We start from the raw sequence: 12,034 nt of genomic DNA, 5'->3' as shown, positions 1-12,034 counted from the left end.
CAGAAGCATAAGTCGGCGACCTCCGAGATCTACGCTCTTATCTGGGGTTCATGTCTCTTATATGGGGTTTAAACTGCCTTATCTTGGGTTTACATCCCTTATCTAGGGATAAGGTGCCTTATCTGTAGTTTAGACGGCCTTAGCATATAGTTCGCAGTCTAAACCTAGATAAGGCATCGAAACAACAGATAATGCGCCGTAACCCCAGATAAGGGACGTAGACCGCCGATAAAGCAGTCCAAACCCCAAATAAGGCGCTTTAACCCTAAATGAGGAACATAAACCTAAGATAAGGCATCTAAACCCCACAAGGTGCCTTAACTCTAGAAAAGGGTCGTTAACCCCAGATAAGGGTCGTAAACCTCAGATAAGACATCTAAACCCAAGATAAGGCGCCTTAACCCCAGATAAGAGACGTAAACTCAGATATGGCAGTCTAAACCCCCGATAAGGCGCAGTAACCCCAGATAAGGGACGTACACCTCAGATAAACCAGTCCCAACCCCAAATAAGGCGCCTTAACCCTATATAAGGAACATAAACCTAAGATAAGATAAGTAATCCCCAGACGGCGCCTTATCTGGGGTTTAGACTGCCATATCTGAAGTCTGGTAACCCAAGTACTAGTACCCTGGTAACCCAAGTACCATACTGAACACCCTTTCACCCAGTGAATAGGCTAGTAGGATCTTTAGTGCATGACTCATTATGTTTATTGCCCTGTGTAACTCACATAATATAGCTCCAGGTTTCTTTGGCAAAGCAATAAATAAAGGAATACTATATTATACAGTTGGGGGCTTTATTCTCCTTCTTGACCTTTGTTGCAGTGGGAGGTCTGCTGAAAAATTTAGCCACTGTGGAAAACTTACATACTACTAGCCTATTCACTGGGCGAAAGGGTGTTCAGTATGGTAGGCCTACTTGGGTTACCAGGGTACTAGTACTTGGGTTATCAGAGCTTAAAATGGTGAAAATTTAAGTGCTAAAAATCATCAAATGCTGAGAGGGTGGGGTTTTTGGTCCAGAGAATATCCAGAAGGCTTCAGTATAGTGCTGTAGGAGTCAGACTTAAGTTCTTTTTCAAGAACTCTGACTCTGAATCGGATGTACAGGACTCAGAGACCATGCACCTGAGTCCAGCAAAATATGGCCTTTTTAGACCTCATTTATTTACACATAAGAAATTGTTGCATTTAAGTTCCAAATTCAGCAGTCAAATTGTGATTCGGAATTCAATTGTTAGATGTTCTTTGAAAAATTAGACTTAAGAAATAAAAATGAATCAAGTTTTACCAAAATCATAAGAAAAGTAATCATTCAATCCCACTAGTTATGGCAAGCAGGTAGGTATCAAGTTTATGCATTTTCCATATACTTGGTTACTTTTGTGGGGTTCATTATCGAACCTCAACAGTTTTAGCTTGTATTTATATTATTTATTAACATAGGCCTATTTGTTTGTGATGTTTTAAAATTTCAAAATAATCCCATTCAATTACACGCTTGACGATGAAAATTTACTGAATTTAGAGAATGTACGGCGACCACCACCTGACTCAAGCGACACTTGTTTTGAAGTCCAAGCTGCACATCAAAATGTAACAAAATCATCTTTTTGGGTATCCAGTATAAGACACAGGATCATCCATGAAAAAAGCTTATTCCCAAAATTTCAGTTAATTCCGATTTTGCGTTTGCTAGTTATGCATGATTATGTGTATTACACTGCTCCACAGACAATGTGTTGTATACCAGAACGAAATTAAAATTTCACGATATCTTTGCTAAACGAATTAATCTGCAAGAAATATTTTGCAAATAAACATTATGTAGCCAGAGGTTTCCAGTGATATAAAAACCTCAACTGTTTTTGAGAATGGTGGGGGATGATGCTGTGGATCACGAAATGCTCTTTTAATTCATATCTATTTATTTTCTCATCACCTACAGCATACTTATCTTCAGCATTCAGCTTGGAGGAGTGCAAGAAACAGCTGATAACATTCTATCGTCATGAAATGAGCCGAGTGCAATTATTGCCATGGTGTGACGAGTCAAAGGATATGAATGATATATATGTCACTTTGAAGTTAAAAAAAGGGTCAAGAAAAGGTACCACATTGCTGAAAAAGAATGAAGATCTTGTAAGTCTCCAAAAATCAGATGGTATGCCAGCAACACGGATACTAGTTAAGGGAGTAGCTGGCAGTGGGAAATCAACTTTGTTGGCTAAGTTGGCTTACACTTGGTCAGAGCAAAGAAGTGACTCCCCACTTGCCAAATATCAATTGTTGTTCATCTTAAGTTTACGTGAAGTTAAAAGTGTCAACTTGATTGATGAAATATTTGAGCAAATCTTTGAAAGCAACACCAATGTGTCAAGAGAAGGCCTAGAAGCATATATTGAATCAAATCCTCAGCTAGTCCTTCTCATGTTGGATGGTTTTGATGAATATTCAGCTGGTGATCTTTCTACGCTTGAAGGGAGCTTACAAGAAATTCTTGCATTTAAAAGATTACGTGAATGTCACACAATTCTATCAACTCGTCCTCACAAAGATTTGCAAATTCATCAATCAAGCTACCTTATAGTAGATGTTTTAGGATTTTCATGTAAAAATGTTGAATTGTATATGAACAGATTTTTCAGTAATAAGAAGAAGATGGTCCAAGGGTTGAAAGAAAGAATAAAAGAATCTGAGAGACTTACCTCCTTGTCAAAGATACCAGTAATGCTAATGTTAATGTGTCTTCTTTGGGAAGATGAGCAAAAATTACGAGATACACAATCAGAGTTGTATCAAGATTTTGTCCTCTTTTTATGGAGGAAATATTGTATGAGGCAAGGTAAAGATGTAGACAAAACAACACAAATAGAAGGAGAGTTTCCTGTATTTATCTATAGATTAGGCTGTTTGGCTTTGGAGGGATTGTGTCCCACTAACAATATAACAGAGGAAAGACTTGTCTTTGCAGAAAATGACTTTGAAGATTCATCGTATCAATTGGGTTGTAAAACAGGGCTGCTTACTAGAGAAAGGATAAGGTCACGGTTGAGCGTAGATAATGCTGTAACATTTCTTCATAAATCTTTTCAAGAATTTTGTGCAGCAAAGTACTGGGCAAGTTTGTACACTACAGATCCTGGTAAGTTCAACTCAATTCTGATTCAATTGAAATCATGGACTGTGTTGATGAGCAAATTTGATCTTGTGAAATTCTGTTGTGGATTAGTTGAACGAATTGGGATGGTCTCTATCATACAACATGCAATAAAGGTATATGAATATCCGCAGTTACGACGACGACAACAACGACATGCACTTGGGCATCGCAAAAAGAACTTCAATGGCATAGTGAATATCTTGACTTTGTTGTATGAAAGTAAAATCACCTTTGATGATGGTGAGTCAAGAGATGATCCAGATTCAGATTCAGATTCAGATTCTGATTCCGATTGTTCATTGCACCCATCACAAAAAGACTGTGAAACTGTTAAAAGCCATCAGTCAACTATATGTGATGTTTTGAATACCTCACTAATACAGTCTTTCAAATCAATCTTCCCTGATGTTGGACTCGAAATAGATATAGGTGATAAATATTCCAAAGCAATTTCAATATTTCACAACTTTGTCAAATCTGAATTAGGATCCTCAATACTCAGTACAGTCAAATCAATCACCTTGATAAATGCACATCTACATATTTATGTTGATATGCTAAGATGTATGTCCAACGTGAAATCAATCACCTTGATAAATCCACATCTATCACATATTTATGCTGATATGCTATTAAGATGTATACCAAATGTTGATGAATTGGAAATGCGTTTTTTTGAATCTGATCAATCACGTGAACAAAACACTGACCATCTTGTAGAAGCTTTGGGTACTGTTACCCTAATAAAACTAAGTAAACTACAGCTGTATTTTGGGTATGAGCATCCCATAAAATGGTTGAGAGAATTCCTCACTGCATGTAGGACACCCAATCTGCAGGAACTGCATTTGCAGGGAATAGGAATGGCTAGGCCTCTTGCACAGCAACTCTTTGAACTACAGCTTTGCACACAATTTATCTCATTAAATTTAGCAGTTGCTGGGTTAGAAGAAAATCACATCAAAACATTAAGTGAATTCCTTCCCAAGATACCCAACTTACAGAAGCTGAATTTGTCACATAATACTGTAGGCATGGCTATAGTGCCACTTGCACAGCAACTGCAGTATTGTCCACTGTTGAGTGAATTGATCTTGCAGCATGCACACATTCCAGACCAAGGTGTTATTGAACTTTCCCACAGGTTTGTTTCCATGACCAATCTGACTAGACTTGATCTCTATGGTAATGGTATTGGCAATACTGGTGTTGATGCCTTGTTCAGACACATCCATCATTTGACCAAACTTGAGTACTTGTCAATCAACCCTAAACTGGACAATCAGTGTAGTGATCTAGTTAAGGATTGTCTTGATGCTATTGGAATAGACTGGGCACATACATATTTGATTGATATGAATCATGCAAAGTGTCAATTAGTCCAAAGGACAGCAAGTAAATACCTAGATTGATTGATTTTCTTGTTGGAAAGAAAACACTTAAATCAACAATGCTGTTACTGGGTATCATTGATGGTCTAATTGGGTATGTCATTTTTGCATGCCAAAGCGGTTACAGCCCGCTAGTCCGAAGGCCCGCCAGTCCGAAGGTTCGCTAGTCCGAAGGTTCGCTAGTCCGAAGGTCCGCTAGTCCGAAGGTTCTCTATTCCGAATTCTAAATAAGGTCCGCTAGTCCGAATTTTTAACAAGGTTCGCTAGTCCGAATTTTAAATAAGGGTCGCTAGTCCGAATTATATATAAGGTTCGCTAGTCCGAATTTAAAATCATGTCCGCTAATTCGAATTTGATTTAGGGTTCGCTAGTCCGAATTATAAATAAGGTTCGCTAGTCCGAATTTAAAATAAGGTCCGCTAGTCCGAATTTAAGAAAGAAAGAAAGAAAAAAAGAAGAAAGAAAGAAAGGAAGGAAGAAAGGAAGAAAGAAAGAAAGAAAGAAAGAAAGAAAGAACTTGAGAAAGAAAGAAAGAAAGAAAAAATTAAAGGAAGAAGGATTTATAGATAAAGTAATCAATGAAGAAATAAAATAAATAGAAATGTTTGTATTTTAGACATTCATAATAGGCCTAGCTCTCGTTGTTGTTTTGAATTATATCCATTACTATTGAGGCGATGGTGTATATTTGATTGCAATTTCATTCATTCTGCAAAACCTACATCAGTAATTTTTAAAAGGAATAAATATTCAAATACTTTAGAAAAACAGCATCTATACCATGTATACTTTTTGTGTCTTTAGAACATAAATATACAGTTTTCATCGATTTGGAAACTTATTGGGTTACTTGCATTGTTTCCTTTCTGAAAATGTATATACTTTTATGTACTTGCCATCATTACTTTTAAAGAAACAATGCAAAACATGAACAATGTTGTGAACCTGTGTGCACCTACTCAGGTAACACGCTATATTTGATCAAACACCTCCAAAACATTTTGGGACCGGTGTATGGTGGCGCTGATCAGGTTCTTTAAAGAAAATTCGGACTAGCGGACCTTATTTAGAATTCGGACTAGCGGGCTTTATTTATCATTCGGACTAGCGAACCTTGTATAAAATTCGGACTAGCGGACCTTATTTAAAATTCGGACTAGAGCACCTTTTTTGATTCGGATTAGCGAACCTGATTAACAATTCGGACTAGCGAACCTTTTAATAAATTCGGACTAGCGAACCTTCGGACTAGCGAACCTTCGGACTAGCGAACCTTCGGACTAGCGAACCTTTTTTCGGACTAGCGAACCTTTTGCGAATTCGGACTAGCGACCGTCACGTCCTCCATTGAAATACGTGTTCGGACTAGCGAACCTTCGGACTAGCAAACCTTCGGACTAGCGGTCCTTCGGACTAGCGGGTACGCGCCGCCAAAGCATGGGCAGGAATGCACATTTTTGCTGCATGGCCCCTTTGTGCCTTTTTGTGTGCTTTAACAACAGGTTTTACAAGGGAAATAAGCCTCTATTTAGAGGCTTTTGGGGCTATCCTTGACACTCACTGCATGGTATTAACCCAGCAAACACAAAATGTTTTCGACATCATCTGCAAAAGGTTAGAAAAGGTTGCCAGAAAATGTTTTTAAAAATGTCGGGTTATATTAAGGGATCTAAAATGAGCGTTTATTGCGTTTCGACAGTATTTTTTGTGGGACATGAGAGTACCTCAGACCTATCGAATTGCATTCTGAATATGAATCATGTCTTTCTAAAATCAAATAATTTTTATTTTTTTAAAATCACAATATAATACAAATTTTATAACAAATTATAAAAATTTGATATTTTTCAAATTTTTGATATTATAACAGTCCTCGAAGTAAATTATATAAATCTAATGACATATTCTTAAAGTGTATGTAGCAGGAGAAATGCCGACGGTCAATTGAAAATTTTGACCTTTCATATTGAAGATATGGATTTTTTTCCAAAAAAGACCTAATTTTTTTGGTGTTTTGGGAAAATAATCCATATCTTCAATACGAAAGGTCAAAATTTTCAATTGATCGTCGGCTTTTCATCCCACCTACATACACTTTAAGTATAGATCATCAGATTTATAAAGTTTACTTCAAGTACTGTTAAATATCAAAAATATCAATTTTAATGATTTGCCATAAAATGTGTATTACATTGCGAATTTCAAAAATCAAAATTATTTGATATCAGAATGACATTCTTCGTATTCAGAATGCAATTCGATAGGTCCGATGTGCTCTAATGTCCCACAATAAATACTGTCCAAACGTTCATACCCCAGCCCTTAAAAGCATAGGCCTAAAGGGTATAAAACATTTTCATAACATCAAAAAATATTTTTTGATAACCTACTGCAAATATTCTAATACGATATTGTTTAAAAGTTGACAAAATATTTGGCAAAAAAAGTTTGCAAAAAATATTTTACAATAATATTTTGAAAACATTTTAAAAACATTGTTGTAGTGTATTTTCAAACAAAACATTTTAAAACGTTTTCTGGGCTATTTTCCGAAAAAATTGAGAACATTTTGGAAAAGGGACCCATTTATATACCAAAATAGGCTTTGAAAAAGGGGTCATTGATATACCAAAAGGCTGAAAATGCTACCCATATTTGCGGCACGTCCCCGTATGGTCATTTGTACTGAGAACCCCCCCCCCCGGGTTAAAACGTTTTATCTAAACCAAAACCCAAAATATAACCTATTTAAAATGTTAGGAAAACGTTTTTGTGTTTGCTGGGAAATCGTATCTCATATTTTCAAACTGGTTTACACACTAAAAACTACGGGGTTATATTTTCCGTGGTCATTTTGAATTGACCACGTTTGGGGTTGTTTTGACCCTTCAAGGGGGTTGTACTGTTTTAATTTGACCACATTGACGAGGTCATTTTAGCCACGACGAACGTGGTCAAAAACTTAGTGGTCATTTTGCCGATACCGTCGCGCATTGATATCAGTTTCAATCTTCCGCTTTGAAAATCTCAATTCATAAATGAGTTTAAACATGAGTTGCAATTAATGTTTGTTGATTAATAAATAAAACTAATTTTTTGACCGAAGTTACCCAATTTGTCAACTTTATAATGACTTGCATTTCGGAACTATTTGCACACACGGTGTGCATCGGCTTCCCATGTGGTCACATCAGCGCCATATTTGTTCTGATTGTGCAGCTCAGCGGATTGTCGTGTGTGCTTGTCTGCATGATGGAATATGAAAAGTTAGTTGAAAAGTGAGACTGCAAGGATGCATAGACCCTTGTCTATGCACGCAGATTCATTCAATTTCATGCTGTCGTGGCTGGTGTCTTGGCTGCAGTTGTTATAAGCTTATATCATGTAAGCTTATAATACGTGAACTGTCATAGGCGATGACTGACTGTGTGTGAGTGTGATACACAGATGCATTTTGCAGTTTGCTGTTTATGTAATGCTTTCTCTGTGCAGAAACACACTTATGTCCTGGTGGGACCAGCATGACCATAGGCCTACTAAAAAAAATCCAAACAACCCCTAAATGTGGTTATTGAGTAACCCTATAAAACAACCCTTTCAAATGGGTCATTTCATTTGACCCCGAAATGAGGTCATTAAGTAACCCAATAAGGCAACCCTTTTGAAGGGGTCATTTCATTTGACCCCGAAATGTGGTAATATTTTGACCCCAATGGGGTTACTATTTGACCCAAATACGTAGTCATTGCAATGACCCCGACCAATGGGGTCAAAATGACCCCATTAGTGGTATGGTGTTTAGTTGATAACTATGCTGGGGTCAAAAATGACCCCGTTTGGGTCATTTTTTGACCCCGTAGTTTTAAGTGTGTACCATTATTTTGCATGCTGTTGGTACATCAAAGAGTACTGAATAAACATGAATGAATGAATGACCAATTCTTAAAATCTTAAAACTACAAATTACTACCAGTACTTAAAATACAGTCTTAAAAAAAAAAAAATCCTGTATACATGACATGTCCCTTAAGTTGCTCTTTGCAGTTATGAGCTAGACCCATGATATATGACAAAAAGTGAGAGTAGACTTTTGGTACACTGGCAAATAAAAATAACATGTGTATCGTCCGGACTTTTTCAAAAATCGGTAAGGGAGGTCCTTATTATTTTTTATTGTGTTATTTCTTCACCATTAATTTCTGTGTGAAATTGCAATTTTTGTCAACACATCATAAAATCGGGGAGACCCCTAATATTTTTGTTGTTTTCCCAAAGCCCTACCCCTAGCTTGAACAAAGTGTTTGCAATGTGTTTATAAATGATAACCAAGAACTTTGTCTTTTCATCACAACAATTTTAGAAACAAAGTAAGAAAGTAAATGGGAAAAATTACAACAAAATTTGAAAATCTCCAAAAATTGTTGAGGGCAGGATATGTTAGCAATCAAAATCTGAATTTTGATGAATTTTATGATCGTCCGAATAAGCAATTCACTGAATGGACCTTCCATGAAAACTATTCTTTGTTTCAGTTGACCAATCAAAGTGAAAATTTTGACACAATTTTGATCAAAATCTGAACCTGAACACTTTACCCCATGTGGAGCCCAAAATTTGACCTTGGGGCGTTTCAGTAACTTCAAAATGAATATCACAAATACGGTTATGTAGATCATTTTCTTAATTCTTTTATGACTAGAGGAATACATTTGCTAGCATTTTTAAGAACACTAGTACTTTTTGAAATTTGACCCATGTAAAAAGTCCAATGCCTAGTAAAAGAGTTATTGCCAGTGTACCAAAAGTCTACCCTTACTTTGTCATATCTTATGGTCTAGTGTGTAAAGAGTAACTTTAGAGACATTTTATGCATTAGGGATCAGCCTTTATAGCATAAGAAGGACTACTTACTGACCATGTTCTGTTGTCCATGTTAGAAAGTAAAATTACATACATACATACACACATTCTTATAAACTGCATTATGGAATAAGGGAAAAAGGTCTACTAAGTCATTGAACAAGTTGGTTATTTCTTTTTCTAACATTTCTCCATATCCCATAGTGCAATTTGTTGAAGCTACTCCCATAGACATGTCCTCTCTTGTCCATGTTAGAAAGGTGGATTACATTCATACACAGCATTCAAACTTAACTGCATTATGGAATAAGGGAAAAAAGGTCTACTAAGTCAATGAACAAGTTGGTTATTTCTTTTTCTAGCATTTCTCCATATATCCAATAGTGCAATTTGTTTAATAATGGATTACATTCATGCACAGTGTTCAAACTTTAACTGCATATAAGCCCAAAAGGTCTACTCCATCAACTCATTGAACAAGCCCGGAGGTTGCTTAAGTTTGCATTTTTGGGTAGGAGTGTACCACTGAGAATTTTTCAGCCAAATTTAGTTTTTACAACTTTACCCCCAATTTTGGTGGAATCAATGAGGTAAAATTGGGCTATTTTCCGGAAATAAATTTGAGAAAATTTTGAAAGAAAGACCCATCCGTATTCCAAAATTGGCCTAGAAAAGGAGGTCATTTGTATACCAAAAGGTGAAAATGCCATCCAAGTTTGCAACACATCCCTGGATGGCCATTTGTACTGAGTACCCCTCCCCCCTCCCGTGTGAACAAGCAGATATTGATTATTTCTTTTTCCAACATTTCTTTCTTCGTATCCCGCAGTGCAATTTTGTTGAGGCTTCTCCCAACATAGACATGTTCTCCCACCCAGTGGTGTCATCAAGGGGAGCAACCCCCACAAATATTTATTTGTAAATGCAAGATGATACTTTTCTTATATTTTTGTACACAAATTATGTACATAATTAATATATTTTCTTGTCAAACATTTGAATCAGTTTTATAACCTCCAATGTGCAATCTATTTATTTGTTTTACATATATTCTACCTGTTTGTTTGTACAATATGATATCATGTAAATATTTAGCAATATATTTTCTTAACAAACATTTGAATAAGTTTTATAACATGCAATGTGCAATCTAGGCTACCAGTACCATTTATATTTTGTAATAATGTAGTTCTGTATGTTTGTATTTTTATAAGCTTTTCATGGAGCAAATGTGCATTTTTTGATTGTTAATGCTGATAATACATAATAAAATTGATTTGAAATTTGAAAAAGGATGTATTTTGATGTTTATACACTTGTACTTATGTTGATAAATTTGATCTTGGAGTCTTAATTGTCCCCACTGAGTTTAAGATGGGGACTTCGATGAAATGAGCCCAGAAATGTCATGATGAGCACACTGCCTGTATGGGTATGGCAAGAATAGGATCACAGATGTGTACCATTATTGTGAGAAACATGTAAACCATATCAAAATTCTTATTCAAATATTACTAGTAACTTTCAAACTAAAGTTCCTGGTTCATTTAAGAGACACACAAATGTTATGTGAAACCTTATGTTGAACATTAATTTGTGCAATATTTTTTCAAATATTATTCTAACCATAACTTGTCCTTAACTCATATTTATGAAAGGTAAAGTAAACTTTTCAAATCCTTACTATCATAAAAAGGGACATCAAAAAAGTTTATATGAAAATTATTTGGCTTTATTGCTTGATTTTATCAACTTGGTTTCTCAATTCAAAAACCCAAGTTTTTTTTAAAAACTTTGGTTTTCAACTCATAAACCCCCGCATAAACCAGGTGTCGAGCCTAAATGCTTTCTTCATTGTTGAATGTCAGATGTCTTTATATTCAAATATGTGAACATCCACCACAAACTGGTCGTAAAGTCGGCATTTTCCATTTTGAGATGCAATCAAAAACAGTATATGGATTTCTATGTAAAATATAGTAGAAATTTGACCTTTGATGAACCATAACTTCACTTCCAGATGTCAGATGAAGCTGGTTGAGGTGTCATTTTAAAGCTGAAAGTAAATTCTTTCAAAATCTGCAATAAACAGAAAATGATCTAGAGCCGACTTTACTACCACTTCGTGGTGGATGGTCACATATGACAGAATATCAACACATTGTTGTAAAAATACCAAAAATCTAGAAATTAGAGTTTATACTCTTAGCAAAACTCCGGTTGTCCCTTTAAATATTTCTATAGAAAATGTGTCCATGGCAATGACATCGACAAAGCAATGCAATGAACTAATTTAGGCCTACTTAGGCATATCAAAAGTTGACATCATAAGCTGTTTGCAGGGTTGCCAAACCTGTGATTTGGTATCCCAATTGGGCTGCTTGTAGGGTTGCCAAACCTGTGATTTGGTAGCCCAATTGGGCTGCTTGTAGGGTTGTCAAACCTGTGATTTGGTAGCCCAATTGGGGGACTTGCAGGGTTGCCAAACCTGTGATTTGGTAGCCCAATTGGGGGACTTTGAACTATCATCTCGCGGCTTGAAATTGGCCACAGCTATTTAAAAAAAAGATGTTTGCTTCAACCGACCGACCCTAATTTTGGAAATCAGAAAAAAA

The 12,034-nt window shown here is 36.1% G+C and overlaps 2 protein-coding genes across 2 annotated transcripts in view; both read left to right on the top strand.

Moving 5' to 3' along the window:
• Nucleotides 1–4,580, top strand: part of LOC140138275 (NLR family CARD domain-containing protein 4-like) — a 109,640-nt gene extending 105,060 nt beyond the window's left edge. The window contains exon 6 of the mRNA XM_072160188.1: nucleotides 1,954–4,580. Within this exon, the coding sequence (XP_072016289.1) occupies nucleotides 1,954–4,580 (2,627 nt within the window). The remainder of the gene's footprint in view (nucleotides 1–1,953) is intronic.
• Nucleotides 1–12,034, top strand: part of LOC140137266 (NLR family CARD domain-containing protein 4-like) — a 217,720-nt gene that overhangs the window by 76,785 nt on the left and 128,901 nt on the right. The window lies entirely within an intron of this gene.

The sequence above is a fragment of the Amphiura filiformis genome, chromosome 17 (genome assembly GCF_039555335.1).
Source record: "Amphiura filiformis chromosome 17, Afil_fr2py, whole genome shotgun sequence".
NCBI classification, from domain to species: domain Eukaryota; kingdom Metazoa; phylum Echinodermata; class Ophiuroidea; order Amphilepidida; family Amphiuridae; genus Amphiura; species Amphiura filiformis.
The sequence above is the reverse complement of the archived record's forward strand: the minus strand, read 5'-3'. Positions and strand labels throughout refer to the sequence as shown.